Raw genomic sequence first — 18,630 nt, forward strand, 5'->3', positions numbered from 1 at the left:
CCTTCTGTGTGTTTTTGTGTTAATCTATCATTGTTACAGCACAATATCCTGAGTTAGCCTATAATAAAAAATATAAAAACTTAGACAACAGAACTATGGTCTCCAGTTTATCATTCTGATTCTGAAACTAAAGAATGAAAAGAATTGATTCTCTTTATTGGCTTACTTAAGCTTGTCCAACGGACTTAAAAATCCAATTTCTATGTGATTAACAACAAAATAATAGGCAACCAATCAATAATGCTAATTTCCATGTGGTTTACCATCTATTCACAAAGAAATACAGTATTATTCACTCTTTATTTAAGTTAGTTTTCTGCTTGCTTGTTCTGTATCATCTGCGAACTGAAATAACAATATCTATTTACAACTTCCTGAATAACTATTTAATTTTCCTATGATCATATAAACAAATGAAGTCTCTGAAGAACATTTTACTTTCACTGAAAGTCTAATGATTTTACAATGTCACCCCCTAGAGGAAACTTAATAAATCAAACTTGTAACTTTATACTTCTAGTTATAATAAAATAAAAGGACAGATCTTTCTGAATTTATTTTCATCTACAGGACCAAATTTGGCAGTATCAAAAAATTTGTCATACAGTATTTATTGTTAGTAGGGAGTCAAAAATTTTCTGGTTTTATTAAATTAAAAAAAAAGAGCAACATATGGAGCTCAGAGACAGTGTTAATAACAGAAAGCCTATACTTTATTTCCACTTAAGATTCTCCCAGATTATTTCATTGTCTTTTTGCCCTCTTTCATTTATCAGAATGATAAATTTATCACCTTTTCCCTTCACTCACACCTCCCCGCACATGCTCAATCAACAACTACTTCTCTGATTACTAACTACTATCAATAACTTTTCATTGACATCTGTCACTGAAGTCCTGGTTCTACCACTAACTAACAGAAGGAGCAGAATGAGTACACACACAAAATCAGACACCCAAAGGAAAGTACTGTTACAAATTCCAAGACCTGTTAGTTGTCTGCCTTCTTTCTTAAGTGACAAATCAGTGACAACTATGTACCCATATAGAGACCCATTACCTTAAAATTCAGGTCAATTTAGCAAACATTTCTTAGCACCTACTCTTTACTACGAAAATATCTCTAGTGATTTAGCACTACTTGGCAAAGTAAATTAATAAAGGAAACCCAGGGATGAAGACTACATAAGTTCACAGTCTAAAAGAGAAGACAGGTGAGTGAAAAAACAACTTAGGTAAAGTCATACAAGACACAATGAAGACAAAGAGAAGATGCACCTTAAAACTCAGGGACTTGAAGACCACCCAGGAAAAAGACATTCAAGGTAGTATCTTACTGTTAAAAATGGCGTGTGTGTGATAGTAAAAGAGGCATGGAGGCAGAAAGAACAGACTGCTGGGAGAAAGTGGGTTACAGGTTTCCAGAAAAGAAATAAAATTCAGTTTGATTAAAACTACAAAGTATGGGAGAGAGGTTAAGAGAATGATCGGAAAGGTGAATTTGATTATGACATAATGTAAAAAATTTGTAAATGTCACAATGTACCCCCAGTACAACAATTAAAAAAAACTACAAAATACTACTCAAAATTCAAACCACGAGGTCCACTGACAGTATTTGTATTTTTATTGACTGCCATATAGAGCTGTCACTACAGGAGGCTGAGAGGCCATTGGAGCAGGGACAGCCAGGATCAGGATTTTCACTTTTTATTGTTTATATAGTTTTTGTATATATTTTTTGTAGTATGAATCGTGCACGTGCAGAAAGCAGAAAACTTTAAAAAAATAGCAATCAAAAGGATAAACACCATTCATGAACCTAAAAGCTACAATCTTTTTTCCAAGTACACATACATATACACAGAGTTCAGATCATTGTGTTTGTGTATGTATTTAAAATTTTGTATCCTAACTTTTCCTTTTCATAATATATATGTTTTGTAATTTCCAAATGATTATATTACTTTCCATCAAGTGGATATGCCATAATTTACTTAACCATTTCCACGATAATTCTTATTTATAAATTTGTTTATACATAAACACACAAATTTATGTTTTGAAACATTACACCTTTAGTTACAAACTTAAAAAGGAAGCACAGATCTTTCTGGATTTAGCTTTTCTTCTGAGCCAAATCTGGCACTATTAAAATATTTATCATCTAGTGTCTGCTGTTAGTAGAGACTCAAATATTCTTTCTTTAGGAAAAGAGAGATGCCACAAATATATATTGCTAACTATTCAGGAAGTTTTGTATTAAGATCTTACTATATTTGTTAGTATTTCCTGAACACAAGTTTTTCAAAACTGAAATCAGTGAATTGTTGATACTATACGTTTTGCCAAAATGCCTTCTGAAATTTTGTCCTAATTCACATAGCCATGTCAGTGATGATTTTTCCATACTCATTTGCACTGAGTTAAAAAGTTATTCAAAAAATGGTATACCATTTTAATTAACATTAACATAATTAATTAACATAATCAAGCAGAACGTCAATCATTAATATCATTTTTTTTCAGTAGAAAGGTACAATAGCATATGTTTAAGGTGGATGGTACCAAAGAAACTTAGGAAATAAATACAATTTTTAAAATGTAATGAGTGACTGATTGTGAGAAATATAAGGAAAAGAAGGAAAAGTGATGAATAAATTTGAAAGTATGGAAGATATTCTAAAAAAACCTTTTAAAATATCAATTAACTCAAGCAGAATAGACTAAATCAGGAAATGTATCAAATTTCACAAAAAGAACAAAATTCTGCCTTAATGATAAAATTTCGTTAATCTACAGAAAGAGAAATCTGCTGCCTTTTAACCCAAATATTTGAGCCAAAAAAGAAGCAATCCTCTCAACAATATTTAACTAAGTAGCATACTGTCATCGTTACCAAAAATTTCAAAATGATAACTGTGTAAATGAAAAAGCTGAACCAGCACTTAATAACTTTCTTGGGGAACATAGGAAAAATAAAAATGGACTAGGACTTTAAGAAAAATACATAATAAAATATATAGACTTGGAACCAAAAGCATGATACAAACAACAACAAAATAAATAAATGATAAAATAAGCAGCATTTAAATTAAAACTGATTTGTCTGTGAAAATGAAAAGACAAGCTAAAAACTGGGAGAAAATATTGGCAAAACAAGTCTCTGACAAAAGATTAGTAACTAGAATACATAAAGAGCTCACCAAGCCCAATGGTTAAAAAACAATGAACAGACATTACACTGAATATGAGATACATATAATTTTAAAAAAGCACACAAAAAGATGTTTTGACTTCATTAGCCATCATGAAAATAAAAATTATAAACATGCATCCATTAGAATGCTCAGAGGCTCATGCCTATTTGGGAGTTGGAAATCAGGAAGATGGCAATTTGAAGTCTTCCAGGACAAAAAGTACTATCTCAACAATTGTTAAGACACCCTCTCAACAAAAGCTGAGAATGATGGCACACACCTGTCATCCAGGCTATGTGAGAGGTAAATAGGAAGACTGCAGTTTAAGCCAGCCCAAGCATAAAGGGAGACCCTATTCAAAAAGTAGCTAAAGCAAAATGGGCTAGGAGCATGACTCAAGTAGTAGAGTGTCTGCCTAGCAAGTGTGAGGCCCTGAGTCTGAGTCCATCCCAGTACCGCCAGGAAAAAAAAAAGATTAAATTAAGAAACAGTGCCACAATATGGTAGTTGTGAGGAGCTGAAGAAACTGGATCCCTCATCACTCACTCTGGCTGTTAGTGGGGATACAAAATGATAGAGGAATTGTACTTTTGGTCCTTATCTCAGAGGAATAAAAACTTATGTTCACACAAAAAACTACAGGCAAACATGAGAGCTTTATTCGTAATTTGGAAACAATTCAAATGTCCTTCAACAGTTGTTAACTTGAAGTATATATACCCTGTGGAATACCACTGAGCATTCAAAAAGGAACAAACTAACTTGGATGAATATCCAAGGAATTATGTCAAGTGAAAAAAAGCCAATCCCAAGAATCTGTACAATGCATGATTACATTTATGTAACATTTGCGTGCGTGCGTGCATGTGTGTATGTGTGTGTGATGCTGGGGATTGAACCCAGGCACATGCTATACCAGGCATGGTAGCTGAGCTACTTCCCAACACCCCACAGCTACACAGCATTTTTTTGTGAGAAAATTTTAGGAGTGGTGAATGGGTTAGTGGCTGCCAGGAGACAAAGGTGAGGTGGCAGGGAGGGAAGGTTATGAACAGCAACGTGAGAGATTCTTACGTAGCATTCTCTGCCTCCACTATGGCAATGGGTATAAGAACCTACACCTGTTCACGAACAGTTTAGTACTAAGTGCACACACACACACACACACAAACATGCACATATGAAACTGAAGAAGTATGAATAGGACTGGTTTTTATCAATGTCACACTGTACTATAATTTTATAAGATATTTCCATCAGGAGACACTGGCTAAATGGCATACAGGATTCCTCAACAAAGATTAAGTTTTTAAAAAGAACTAATAAGTTCTTTCCAGGAATGGATGACTGTTTCAAATATGAGTAAATTTGTATTGTGTCATTACTATACTAGGAAGTTCAAACAAGGAAACAATAAGCACATTAGGGCACCTAAAGACAGAGAAAAACAACCTGACATAGATTGTTTCAACACTCCTTTCTGATTTAAAATGAAAACAAAAGTACAATCTTAGAAATATAAGAATATTAAGGTAATTTTATTTATTTATTATTCATTTATTCACATGTGCATAGATTGTTTGGTCCATTTCTCCCCTGTGCCCCCCACCCCCTTCCTCTCCCCCCCACCCCCCTTACTTCCAGGCAGAACCTGTTCTGCCCTTCTCTCTATTTTTGTTGAAGACAAAAAAAAAAAAAATAAGACAAAGTGTTTTTGCTAGTTGAGATAAGGATAGCTATACAGAGATTCCTAGCATTGCTTCCATGTACAAATGTGTTACAACCCAAGTTGATTCATCTCTACCTGACCTTTTCACTAGTTCCTGATCCCCTCCCCATATCGACCTCTGTCGCTTTAAAGTTTCTGTATCAGCTCCTCTGCAGTGGGGACATTAAACACTTTCATGTTTTGGGTTTTCTACCTATCCCCATACTTCCTGTATGTGCGCTCCCCTTGTCATGTGACCCAAGTCCAATAACATTGCTGTATTTGCCCTAGATCTAAAGTCTGCATATGAGGGAGAACATACGATGTTTGGTCTTCTGAGCCTGGCTAACATCGCTCAGAATGATGTTCTCCAGTTCCATCCATTTACTTGCAAATAATAAGATTTCATTCTTCATGGCTGAGTAAAACTCCATTGTGTATAAGTACCACATTTTCTTAATCCATTCGTCTGTAGTGGGACGTCTTCGCTGTTTCCACAACTTGGCAATAGTGACTAGCACTGCAATAAACATGGGTGTGCAAGTGCCTCTGGAGTAACCTGTGTCCCATTCCTTTGGGTATATCCCCAGGACTGGGGTTTCTTAGACCATGTCAGATCTATGTTTAGATTTTTAAGAAGCCTCCATATTTTTTTCCAGAGTGGTTGCACTAGCTTGCATTCCCACCAGCAGTGTAAGAGGGTTCCTTTGTCCCCACATCCTCGTCAACACCTGTTGGTGGTGATGTTTTTGATGATAGCTATTCTAACAGTGGCGAGGTGAAATCTAATGTGGTTTTGATTTGCCTTTCCTTTATGGCTAGAGATGGTCAGCATTTTTTCATGTGTTTTTTGGCCATTTGAATTTCTTCTTTTGAAAATGCTCTGTTTAGTTCAGTTGACCATTTCTTTATTGGCTCATTGATTTTGGGAGAGTTTAGTTTCTTAAATTCCCTGTAAATCCTGGTTATCAGCCCTTTGTCTGATGTACAGCTGGCAAATATTTTCTCCCACTCTGTGGGTGGTCTCTTCAGTTTAGAGACCATTTCTTTTGCTGTGCAGAAGCTTTTTAATTTCATGAAGTCCCATTTGTCCATTCTTTCTCTTAGTTGTTGAGCTGCTTGGGTACTATTGAGGAAGTCTTTGCCTATACCTATTTGTTCCAGAGTGTTTCCTGCTCCTTCCTGTAGTAACTTCAGAGTTTCAGGTCTGATATTAAGGTCCTTGATCCATTTTGAGTTGATATTAGTACAAGGTGATACAGAAAGTTATAAAACATGCAGAACTCCTATGAAGGTCAGAGAGATAATTTGTGGAAAACACAAATACTATAAAGGAGAAGGCCTAATACGCAGGCCACATGATATTATCTATAACTTAATCTAAAATAAAACAATTAGAAACACAGTAAAGTGCAGGTCAATTACCACTTGTGAAAAGCTTAAAACCAGAAATGTTTTGCATTTCAAATTTTAGATTGCATAAAGATGAGCTTCCTTGGGGATAAGACCCAAGTCTAAAGGAAATTTATTTTATAAACATAGTCTGAAGGTGATTTTATAAAATATTTTGAATAACTCTCTGCATGAAACAAAATTTAATGGTGTGGAATTTTCTACTTGTGGTATCATGTTGGCACTCAAAAACTGGGATTTTATAGCACTTTGGATTCAGATTTTCAGGTTAGAGATGCACAAATGATCACAATTATAAAATAACAATACTGTGTTTCTTTCTGTTCCATTTCTTTACTAATTAGTTATAGCACATGAAAAAGTGATGAATTAGTGTACTGTTCAATCAACAGAGAAAATTTACAAATATATTCACTATGTCTTAGACACTGTCTTATTAAGTTAGAGAATGAATAATCAGCAAGGTAAGGTAAACTTCTTGTTCTCAGGGTTTGTGTTCTAGTGAAATATTAATAATGTTAATTTTAATAATATTCAGAGAAGAGGCATGCATTATGTCTTTATGAATCCCAATTACAAAAACATTGAAAGGCAAACAGATGTTAATAATGCAACTAATTTCCTTCCTTCCTTCCCCCCTTCCACCCAGTCTCCCTTTCTTCTGGCAGTACTGTGATTTGAACTCAGGGCCTTATACTTGCTAAATACGCACTCTAACACTTGACTATAGTTAAGAAATTATGAAAAGTCATCTCCAAGAAATAAAATTTGTACATAATCAGTAAAAATAAATTGGTCAAAGTAAGAGGAAAACCAGAGGCTGACAGCACAAATAAAGCCCCAGAGGTAAAATAATATGGAGATTTTATGAATCAGGACATAATTTAGAACAATGATCTTAAATTTTTTTCTCACAAAAAATTCTTTCTTGGTCTAGGAATTTTGAAAATTCTTTTATGTTCCAAGAGAGAAATGTATTCCGTCACACATTTTTAAGTTGACCTACAAACCTTTTTTCATCAGGAAGCTTAAACAAATACAAAACTGTGATTTCTACACCACATTGAACATTGACATCTAAAAATTGTATCACATTTAAATTTAAATATAGCAATGTGGTAACCATCACAATCTTTTGATACACACAAGCTCTCCTTAAGTCAGAAAGATTACATTGTGCCTTTTTTCTTTTGATTCATGTTTCTATTTACTTACCCTGTAGAATCTTATTATAAAGAAATGAATGCACTTAAGCCAAGCATGGTGGCTCAAGCTTATAATTATAGCTATATGGAAGGCAGAGACTGGGAAGGCCATGGTTTAAGCCCAGCCTGGGCAAAAAAAAAATGTTCTCGAGGTCCTACCTCAACCAATGGCTGGGTGCAGTGGTGCGTGCCTATTATTCTACTATGCGGGAAGCAGTCCAGACTGGCTTACCTTCAAGTGAGACCCTAGCTGAAAAATAATCAAGACAAAAAGGGCTGGCAAAATGGTTCACGTGGTAGAACACCTCCCTACCAAGTCTAAAACTCTGAGTTCCAATCTCAGTACTGCCAAAAAAAACCAGGAATCATTTGCAGTCTGAAGTTCTTACTTGATTATCTTACTATGTCTCTCTGCAACAAAAATTGTAATTTAAACTTTTAAACAAATAATTTCTGTGACTGTACTAAGTGTTAAAACTCTTCCTCTGGAACTGAGTCTTTGTATTATTGTAATACACAATTGGTCAAAATACCACAAATATATATTATACATTTTAATGATTAAATGTAAAAGTCAAACTTATTGGAGTGGTACCTTATAAGGCAAATCAAATTATCTATGAGTTAATAGTAAAAACCATATCATCACCTATTATTAAGTAACATTTTTAAAAACTCTTGGCTGATAATTAATTTGGCTTCAAAATTTGTTTAAAACTAGAAAAAGATTTCTTAGGCCATCATTCTATTTGAGTTAATGATTTTCTCAATTCTTGTAAAATACACAAAAAAGATATTACAAAGATTTATTATTTTCTTTCAGTCTTCCTGCTTATCACAGGATACATTAATAACTGGGAAAATTAATACACTATTAATTTCAATGTAACTTAGCAAAACATAAAATAGAAAAAAAACCCTTTACGTGTTTTTATCCTATCACCTACTTTAAATTTATTTCTGAATAACAACACAAAGCAAAACATCTCACAGCTGAAGATTTAGCTCATTTAGTTAAAGGAGAAATGCCAATCCTATTTGATAAACGGCAAAGTCAGCTGTTACTGTCAAGTCACTTTTTCAGAAAAATGTAACAATTTTTCAACTGGAATGTCAACTATTTCATTTCTGAACTCTAACTCTAAAATAACAATAAGACATGTGAGTTTATTATTGCTTGGATGAAACAAGGAACTTCCGCCTTTAGTAATTCCCTTTGCTCCTTTTGTTCTGTTCTCATCTCAGGAATGATATTCTTTACTAACGATCAGAGAACAGAGGAGGTAAGTTCTTTGTCTAAAGGAAATTTTTTATCCCTTTAGGAATACATTGCAACAGAGTACAGTTTTTAACAGACACATGTAAATGTAAAAGACTAAAAATCAGAGTTTCCCATTGTGGCCCTTTCAAGTCCTTGTTCCCAATGCTCTCCCTCCTCACATGCTCTCCAGTATGACCTGGGTCCCAACCTGTTCCTCCTCACTCCCTTGATAAAATCCAAAATGTGGGTATGCAGGACAATTTCTCCATCTTCTGAGCTCCAGCCTTCTTCTTATTATGTGCATGTATGGTGCTGGGGCATCAAACTCCAAGGTTTTGTACATACTAGGCAAGTGCTCCTAAAAAAAAAAGACAAATTCCAGAGGACTCCCTATATCCTCTTTATTTTTTTCCGCTTTTTTTTTTTTTTTTTTGGTGGTACTTGTGTTTAACTCAGGGCCTACACCTTAAGCCACTCCACCAGCCCTTTCTTGTGAAGGGTTTTTTCAAGATAGGGTCTTGTGAACTATTTGCTAGGGCTGGCTTCGAACTGAGATCCTCTTGATCTCTGTCTCCTGAGTAGCTAGGATTACAGGCGTGAGCCACCAGCATCCAGCTACTGGCATCCTCTTTAAACAACATTCCATATTTTTTCCCCAAACTGGAATGCTCTTTTAGAACTTATGTCCAGCTTTTTCTTTGGCTCTGGTTGATTTTCTTCCATATGACACAGGGAAAGACAGAAAGCTCTATCTAATACCTTAATGGAGACATGACCAACACCAGTAATTTGGACTCCTTTTATCTGAACACCCTGGAGGATTCCTTCTCCCCCGGGGGAATAAAAATACGCAAGAAGCATGACAGTATGCCTTTCTTTGAACAGAAAGTGGGCAAACACAACCAACATATTAGTGTGATACTCTGATAACAGGCCCTTTGTCAGGAAGGGCGATTTTAGAAGGAAAACATGGAAGTTGTGAATTGAGAAACTGATCCCTTTAGATTTTGAAGAGCCCTTCAGAATCTCTAGTTTTAAAGACCACTAGTTTAGTATGCCTAGTATATAATTTATAAGGAGTGAAATCACCAGGAACAGTGTTCTTTTGAACTGCAGAATCAGATTCACAAACACAGTAGCCATAGAAATCATGAGATAGCAAATACAAACAAAAATGTTCAAAGTTTTCAAAGAAATCAAGTGTTTAAAAAATTTGAGCAGTAACAAGAAATTAACAGAAATAGCCAGGCTTATTTAAAAACAGAAACAGAGCACTCAGAAATAAAAACAAAAGCAAAAACTCAACATACGAAGGTGAAGATGGGTCTCAAGAAATCACACAGAATGCAATACAGAGACAAAGAGATTAAAAACATCCAAGAATTAGGAGAAAAGAAAGTTAAAGGGGAAAATTCCAACACGTATCTAATCAAAATTTCAGGAGAGAAAAAAGGTAATAAGGGGAAGCAATAATGAACACATAATCATTTTCCAGAATAAAAGATATCCACCTACAGAGACAGGAAACCAAAGTCCCAGATAAGTACATAAAAAGAAATCAAGGCCTAGAAAATCACAATGTAAATGTTTAAGAGATTGATAAATTGATTATAGTTTGTAATTAAGAATTTTTGAACAAGGACTTCACCGAGTAAAACTCAAACTGAGAGAAGACATCTGTAATACACAGAACAAAGAAGTCATATGTATTATTAAGAAAAGACAGTGCAATAGAAAAATGGGCAAAGCAATAAATAGGCATTTCAAAAAGAAATCGCACATGGTTAATTAAAATAGGAAAAGACGTTGAAACTCATTAAGACTTGGAGAACTGCAAACATCACTCCACTGAGACAACATTCACATCCACCAGATTGGCAACAAATTTTTAAAAATCTAGTAACATCAAATGTGATTAGCACGTCAGTGTTCACTTTACTATTCCTTAAACTCTGTGTGGACAGAATGCATGGTCTCTTATACACTTAAGTTTTGTTAAAAAAAAAGTTATTAAGTGCTAAGTAGACTTTGAAGTAAAAATGTTTGTTCATGACCCTGAAGGAGAACAATTTCAATGAAACAGTGGGCATGAAAGCCAGACTGTAACTGTCTGAAAAGGTTCTGCAAAAAATGTAAAAACAAATCAACTGTAGAAGACAATTTCAACGTTACCTATGAAGTTGGACAAATAGGGCTGTAATTTTAGGGGAATATCATGGTGAGAGGTTTTTATTTTGTTTGTTTTTTTAAAATAAAAGAAACCGGGACAAGCTTAGAAACAAATAGGAAATGTGAGGATGATGACACCTCACCTATCCCAGGAAGTGAAGGTCCTGGGATAGTAACAAAGGAGAATACAAAATACAAAGCTCATGAGTAAGGATTAGTTTTAGAGAGAAAGAAGGGGTCCTGTTTCACTGTTGTTATGAGATTACTTCTTGTTTCTTATCATATCACTTTCCCCTGGCTCTATCCATTCCCGTGACAATGGTGTCCCTCTCTCCTCTTGCAAGCAGGTCTCTACTTCAGGACTTTTATTCTCTCTATAAAGAATATTCTTGCCCTAATGTGCATGAAGGCCTGCCTTTCACTCCATTCTTTGCTTAAATGTCAACTCAGTAAAGTGCCTCCTACCACTCTGAATGTGCAATCTACCACCTCCCATACTCCCTATTCCCTTTCTTGTCTTAATTACATTCTAATATTCTATAAAATTATTTTTATTGTTTAATCTCCTTACTCGCATTGTGTGTAAGCTCCATGAATACAGGAACAACCACTACAGTGGGCAGTAATGCTTGGTATAAGGTAAAAGCTCAATAAATACATGATGAATGAATGATTAATGGTACCTTCTTGAGCAACTTGAGGAACAAGTACAGAGGAAATATTGCTGCTAAGATTTTAAAAGAAGGTAAAGAAGAGAGCACAATTTTCTGCCTACAAAAGAGGTAACAAGTACGTTGGATCTTCACTCATGAGGACTTTAGCAAGTGGGGAAAAAATAAACTTACATATTTGAGAAATAGGGTACATATGGAATACAGGAGGGATGGTAATGGAGGAGATTCGAGCTACCCTAACAATGTCCACAACTGTGACATACATATTTTAATGAGCTTCTCCATTCTAAAAATCCTTTTCTGATTATGGTAGTTCAGTCTCTTGTATTATATGCAAAAAGATGAGTATAATATACAAAATAAAGTTTATACAAAACTACTAGCACTGCTCCCTTTACCTATTGTAAAGGGAAAAAATATCTAAACAAACTTCATCTGTTTTCCTATCAGTTCTAGACTACATGTGTAACAATCAGTGGGAATGCTGTTACCAAATATTCCGTCCCACGGTATTATTAAAAGAAGACTCAAAATTCTCATTCATAGGAAAGAGCAGTTTGGGTGCAAAGAGAGAATAATCAAATTCAACAGTTCAGTAGAGGATCCTCTCCTCTTAACTATTTGTGAGTTTTGGAATGGGCCTGCATGCTGTCATCATTAACTTGTATGTATTACTGCGTTTTAACGAGTCCCTATCTCTTTATCCACAACACTACTATCTTTGAGGCACTCGCTTTCGCTGTAACCCCATCTCAGTGACTCACTATTGAGGTTATTTCCAGGAGACAGGAAACCTGTATGTATGCAAGCAGGAAGAAAACCTTGGGGAGTGTGCTCACAAGTCAGGAGCTCGTGAAGTCAGTTCTCGGACACTTAGCTACAAGACAGGAGAGGTGCTCGATACGGTGGTTTAAGGGGTTTTTGCGGCGAAGTCAGGCTCCCAGGAGGGATGGGACCCCGGCTAGAGGTCAAAGCTTAGGTTCAAAGCCAGGGGGGCGGGGCATGCCCCAAGAACCTAAGGCGGTTTGGGCCCCGGGTGCCACCGGGTAAGGAGGGGTGCAGCGCCTCGCAAAGACTCACAGTAATAGGCCACCACAGGGTCCCGCTTGTCGTGCTCTTGAGCGGTCCTCAGATGATGCTGTATGCTCTTAAACTGTGGGGGGAGTGGGGGCAGCGGAGCTAACGCAGCCATCTCCACCTCAGGAAACAACACTCTTTACTTGCGCGACGCCGACACTTCCGCTTCCGGTCACCGGCCGCGCGCGAGTGCTTGGGTAAATCCCGCCCCCCTCGTCCGTTGCTTAGCGACATTAAGTCAACTACGGATACTGGGTAGGGACAATATCGGTGTGCCTGCCTCCTAGAATACAATCCGAAGACTGAGCATCTTGGCCGTTATGTGGCGAATAGAACCCTCGCCCTCTGCTGGTGGGAGGAAGAATAGCGTTTTGCTTTGCTTTTTGTTGTTTTTTTAGTTGGCTTGTGATAAGATGTTTGTTGACTGGGACAAAGAGGAAAGCCGTGAATTGTCTTTGGCAGCATTCAGGATTTATCACCCCCACTTCCTCAAATAATACTAATAGTGTCCATAGTAACCTTTTCGATTTTAGAAACTTTTCAATCCTTGCATAAGAGAAATAGTGTTTAACATTTAAATTAAAATTTGTATGTTGACACATCGGATAAAATAACCAGGATTGTTCCAACATAAACACTAACACATGAAGTTGAAAAAAAATTGAACTTCTGTCTTAACTGGCTAGTGTATATTTTAGTGAATGAATAATCTGTAGGTTGCTTATTCCTCGAGAAGGAGTGACAATTTGAAAAGTGCTTTCACGTTCCTTACCTGTGTTAATGGCGCCGACTCTGCCTCTACACGGTGGGCATCAGCTTTTCTTCCTACCAGCAATTATTTCAAGTCTTTTTCTCTATTACATAATATCAACCTAAGGGTTTTACGTTTTGTTTGCCCCCTCCAATAACATACATCTTTATTTTATCTCAATTCCCAGCTTTGAGGATGTGTCTTAAAGTTAGTTTTCATTGAAATTCCACTATCTCCAAGAACCAAAATCTCAAGCTCTGAAAATTTCTTTTGCCTACTATTTTCTACTCCCACTCCCCACCCTTAAAGAACTCAAGTATTATTCACTCTACGTCCTTTGTCTATACCTGTTTATAAAGTTCCTCTTCTTACTCTGGGTCTACTTTTTATTCAACATAAAATGAAGTTCTTCACTCTTCTCTAATCTCAGCCACACATCCAATACCACTTGGGAATAATTGCTTTCTTTCTCTTACTCCCACTATCTTGACTTTTTATTCAGAGTTTGCTGGATTGGTAGAGAAATTAATGAAGAAAAGATTGAGATATTATACATGTTTTCTTTCCATCCTCACAACTCTCATTTATTATTTTCCTATTATTTCTCCATTCTAAAATGACTGTCCTTAAAGACCAACTCAGCAGCTTTGAAAGAGGTTCATATCCAGGTTGAACCTCCAGTCATTCTCAATTGCTCTGGATTGGATCCTAAATATCACTGTCTTTTTAAAGGCCTTCATGAAATATTAATGGCATATTTAGGGTTGAGGACCAGTACCCTAATGAATGTCCATAGATGATGTGTCAAGCTTTTCCCATCCTCTTCAAGTGAGGCCTTCTGCCCCAATTGCCTTAGTCAACTACTGCTCCTGCTATTGGATTAAGGTCACCAAGAATGAATTGTGTTGCCTTGTTTCTGTCCCAGCTCAAAGAAATAACAAGCAGCTTGCATTTTCTGAGCATCTACTATGTGTTTTGAGTGTTGTTAGGATGTTTACATTAACTCATTTATGAGGAAGACATCATTTTATAGGTGAGTAAAAGGGGATGCATAGAATTTAGGTTAATTTACAAGGATGAGCATTTTAAGAATGACATTAAAATCTGGGTGTTTTGATTTCAGAGCCTGTGCACCCAACTGTTACTATTTGACTCTGATGCTTCTGTAGGCCAATATATCCCTGTGTTGTTATCTTTTCTCTCTTCTATCACACTGTACCTGGAAAGTAAATGCTCCTCTTTCTGGTGAAGTTTGCATCTTCCTGTTATTCCCTGATATCTGCCTTCAGGACTAGAAGTTACCAGTCTCTTTTTCATTTGCATATACTTAGGGCTGGGGATTGGGTGGGGGTAAACAAGTAAGTAACCTGGTTAGAATTGGATTTTACTCCTTTTACCAATGCATGCTATCATTTTTGTAAAAACCATACCTCCTTTATGAAAGAATAGTTGATATGATGAAGAGTTGACACTGTTGGCATAGCAGCATTGAAATTATGCTGTGAAACAAAGTATTAACAACAGGGAAGTCAGTTTCTTGTTTTACTGTGAAGAACCCCTTATTCTGTTGTTTTCTTATGAAAAAGGACCAAACTGTCCTCCATATAGCTCTGATCGGTATCTGAAGAACCTGACATCACCATGATCTGAGGCTAGAATCTTGGCAAGTTAGCAGTAGGCAGAGAAGCAGAGCAAGATAGGGGTTGAGAGTAAGCACAGGAAGAAGAATGAAAGAGAAATTAGAAATGACTGGTGTTTTCATTGGAAAAGTTAAAAGTTTTGCACTATCCCCTTGACTCCAGGTACCAGAACTAATTTGATGGTAAATGACAGGGGTCAATAATCAGGGTAACAAATAACTGTAGCTATATTATATATACTGCATGTGGCAGAAATTTGTCTTCTAGTATTCTGATACTTACATCCTATTATTAGCATCGATCCAAATAGACCAATAGAAAGTATTCTTCCTAAAATTCCATCAGAAGAATGATATAGCAAGACCTTGAAGACATGGGCAGGTCCATTTATTTTCCCAATACCTGTGACACGTTGAAACTATAAAAGTAGAAGTTTGTATTTTCAACATGGACATTAGCTGTTATAACACACTGAATTGCACGAGCACATTAAAAAGAATAAACTATTTATATGCAGAACTGTTTCTGTTTTTTCTGTTGTTCCTCTCCAGCGTGCCTGTCCTTTTACTGTCCACACTGTCTTGATGATTGTGCTTTTAAAGGAGTCTTGAGAATATGTAGCACAAGTCCTCTCTTTCGTTTTGCTTTATCAAAATCGTGTTAGCTATTCTTGGTCTTTCATATTCCCATATAAATTTTAGGAACAGCTGTAAATTTCTACAAAAAATTGCTAGTATTTTGACTGGAATTGTGTTGAATTTACAGATCAGTTGGAGTTACCGAAGTTATAAATAGTTAAGGCCATGAACATGATATGACTTATTCTTTCACTTTTAATTTCTTTTACCTCTTTCTTAGTGCTAAAATATGTCTAACACATATTTTAATTGTAATTTAATGTTTTCATTCTAAGTGATAGTTGGTAATACAATTTTTATAAGTATAAAGAAATGTTAACCTTGATACATTTCATTATGTGTAGATTTTGGCACACCCTTCAGAATTTTCTGTGTGATTATGTTTATGAGTAGAGATAATATTTCTTCTTTTCCAGTCTACCTTTTATTTTTGTCTTATTGCATTTATTGAATAAATGTATATTCAAATTATACATTTACTTTTGGGGTTTTTTTTCTTATTGAACTTCAGTTCAACATTACACTGAAGTGGTAAAGGTTAATCTCCTTCCCTTTTTCCAGATTGCAGGGAAAATTTTTCATTCCTTGGATGCTTTTTATCAAGTTGAGGTAATTCCCTTTTAGAATGAAGCATTTAGGATTTGTTTGTTTCTTCATCAGTGGATGTTAAATGTAACCACCTTTTCTTATCTGAATCTATTAAGATGACTATATGATTTTCTTCTTTTATTCTTATAACATAGTTCAATTGACTTTCAAGGTTAAAACAACTTGAGATAAACCCCACTTGAACATAATGTGTTATTCATGCATGTATAACTGGATCACATGTGCTAATGTATTTTTGCTAAGAATTTTGATATCAAGATTATGAGGGTCTCATTAAATGAAATGGCAACTAGAATAGGCTGCAAAATTTCATATTGGAGAGTTTCTTATGGCCTAGCAATGCTCTCTCAGTGAGCATTCAATGTAATACTTGAAAAGAATGAAGTACTGAAATGTTTTTAATATAAAATCTTTAAAGTGAGGTTACTCTTAATAATGTGGTCTGGCTTTTCTTCTTCTTTTTTTTGGTGCTAGATATCAAACCCAGATCTTCAGGAATGCTAGGTAAGAACTCTACCACTGAGATGTATCCCCAGCCCTGATCTGGCTTTAAAAAAATACCTTCAGACAATTTCTATTTTTATTTGGAGTGGTCCTTTGAAAATTTTTTTTCTCTTTTTGAGCTCAGGGCCTTTCACTTGCTATGCAGGCACTCCACGCTTAAGCCATGCCTCCAGCCCTGGAGTGCCAATACCTTTTAGGCTTACTGTAGCTATTGATAGGTTTGCGTTTGTCTACTACCTTGTTGTTTCGATTTGTCTCATCTGTTTTTGTTCGCTTTCTCTTTTTATGCAATCTTTGGGATTAACTGATGGTTTTATGTTTCCATTTAAATGTTTTCATTGGTTAATAAGCAAAAAATTTTATAGTATATCTTTAGTACATCTTTAAAGTATCACAGTGTACATCAATGATAATATGTAGTTTTACATAGGTTATTATGAATCTTACAATAGTAAGTTTCCATACTTTTTTCAATTTGCCAGAGAATATCTATTTTGTAATTTTCCAGAAAAATTATTTAACTGTGTATTTAATCATCTGTTCTAATTGTTCCTATTCTAATTCATAACTGTCTGCCTATATTCTTATTAAATTATTTTTGCCCCTAATTTTATGTTGAAAGTTGTTTTTATTTTGAAGTTCTTTTGTTTGTTTTTTAATTACTCTCATTGGTTCCTTGTTCATATAGCTGTATTTTCTGTGCGTTATAAATTTGTGGTTCCTGGAGTTCTTTTTATGATTTTATTAGCATATAATAGTTGTATGGGGGATACATTTTGATATTTACATGTGAGCATACAATATATCTTAGTTAGATTTATCTCCATCATCATTGTCCTACTTCCACTCTCCCCCCTTCTTAGAACAATTTCAACAAGTTTCATTTTTCTATTTTCATGTATGAATACAAAATACATCTACCATATATGCCCTCATTCCCCCTTTCTTGTGCCCATCCCCCTCCTACTGGTACCCACCCCTGGAAAAGATTTATTTTTCCCTCCTGCCCTTCATTTTTTTAAAACTAAGTATATATTGATAGTCTAAGGGAGTTTCACCATGATACTTCAGGCCTCTATATATCATGCTTTGATCAAAGTAACCCCTCCCCTCCATCACTTTCTCATTCTCTCTCACCATGCTCCCCTAACATTCAACAGCTTACTGCACAGTGCATGATATTATATTCATGTATGGATGAGGTGTTTCAATACTTTTCATTCTCTAACATGTTCTTTCTCTCTCCTACCTCCCACAGCCCCTCAGACGGACTCACTAGTACAGTTTGGTTCTCTCTGTCACTATATATATATGTATGTATATACATATATGTATGATCATTTATGTATCCATGTATACATTTAACTTATAGGTCTAGCTTCCACATATGAGAGAAAATATGCTACTTTGAGTTTTTGAGCTTGGCTTACTTTGCTTAATATGAAATTCTCCAGTTCCATCCATTTACCTGCAAACAACATACTTTCATTCTTTTTATGACTGACTAAAACTCTATTGTGTATACATACGACATTTTCTTAATCCATTCATCAGTTGTGGAGTGCCTGGGGTTTAATATGCAACATTTGATTATTGTTCACTTATAAATAATCTCAAAATTTTCAGTTTAAATTATTCATTTGACCCAAGAGATTTTTAAAAATTGTTTAAAATATTTTTTCAAATAGTCAGATATTTGTTTAGTTTTAACAAAGTTGGTCTTATTAATGCTTACTATACTTGCATTTTTTCAGAAAAGTAAGTTTTTATATTTGAATATG

General features: G+C 35.4%; 1 protein-coding gene across 1 annotated transcript in view; it reads right to left on the bottom strand.

Annotated features, from left to right (window-relative positions):
- The window catches only part of Vta1 (vesicle trafficking 1), a 76,156-nt gene extending 63,271 nt beyond the window's left edge, over positions 1–12,885 (bottom strand). The window contains exon 1 of the mRNA XM_020186089.2: positions 12,711–12,885. Within this exon, the coding sequence (XP_020041678.1) occupies positions 12,711–12,822 (112 nt within the window). The 5' untranslated portion in view covers positions 12,823–12,885. The remainder of the gene's footprint in view (positions 1–12,710) is intronic.
- Between the last annotated feature and the right edge of the window lie 5,745 nt (positions 12,886–18,630).

This window comes from Castor canadensis, chromosome 1 (genome assembly GCF_047511655.1).
Source record: "Castor canadensis chromosome 1, mCasCan1.hap1v2, whole genome shotgun sequence".
NCBI lineage: Eukaryota > Metazoa > Chordata > Mammalia > Rodentia > Castoridae > Castor > Castor canadensis.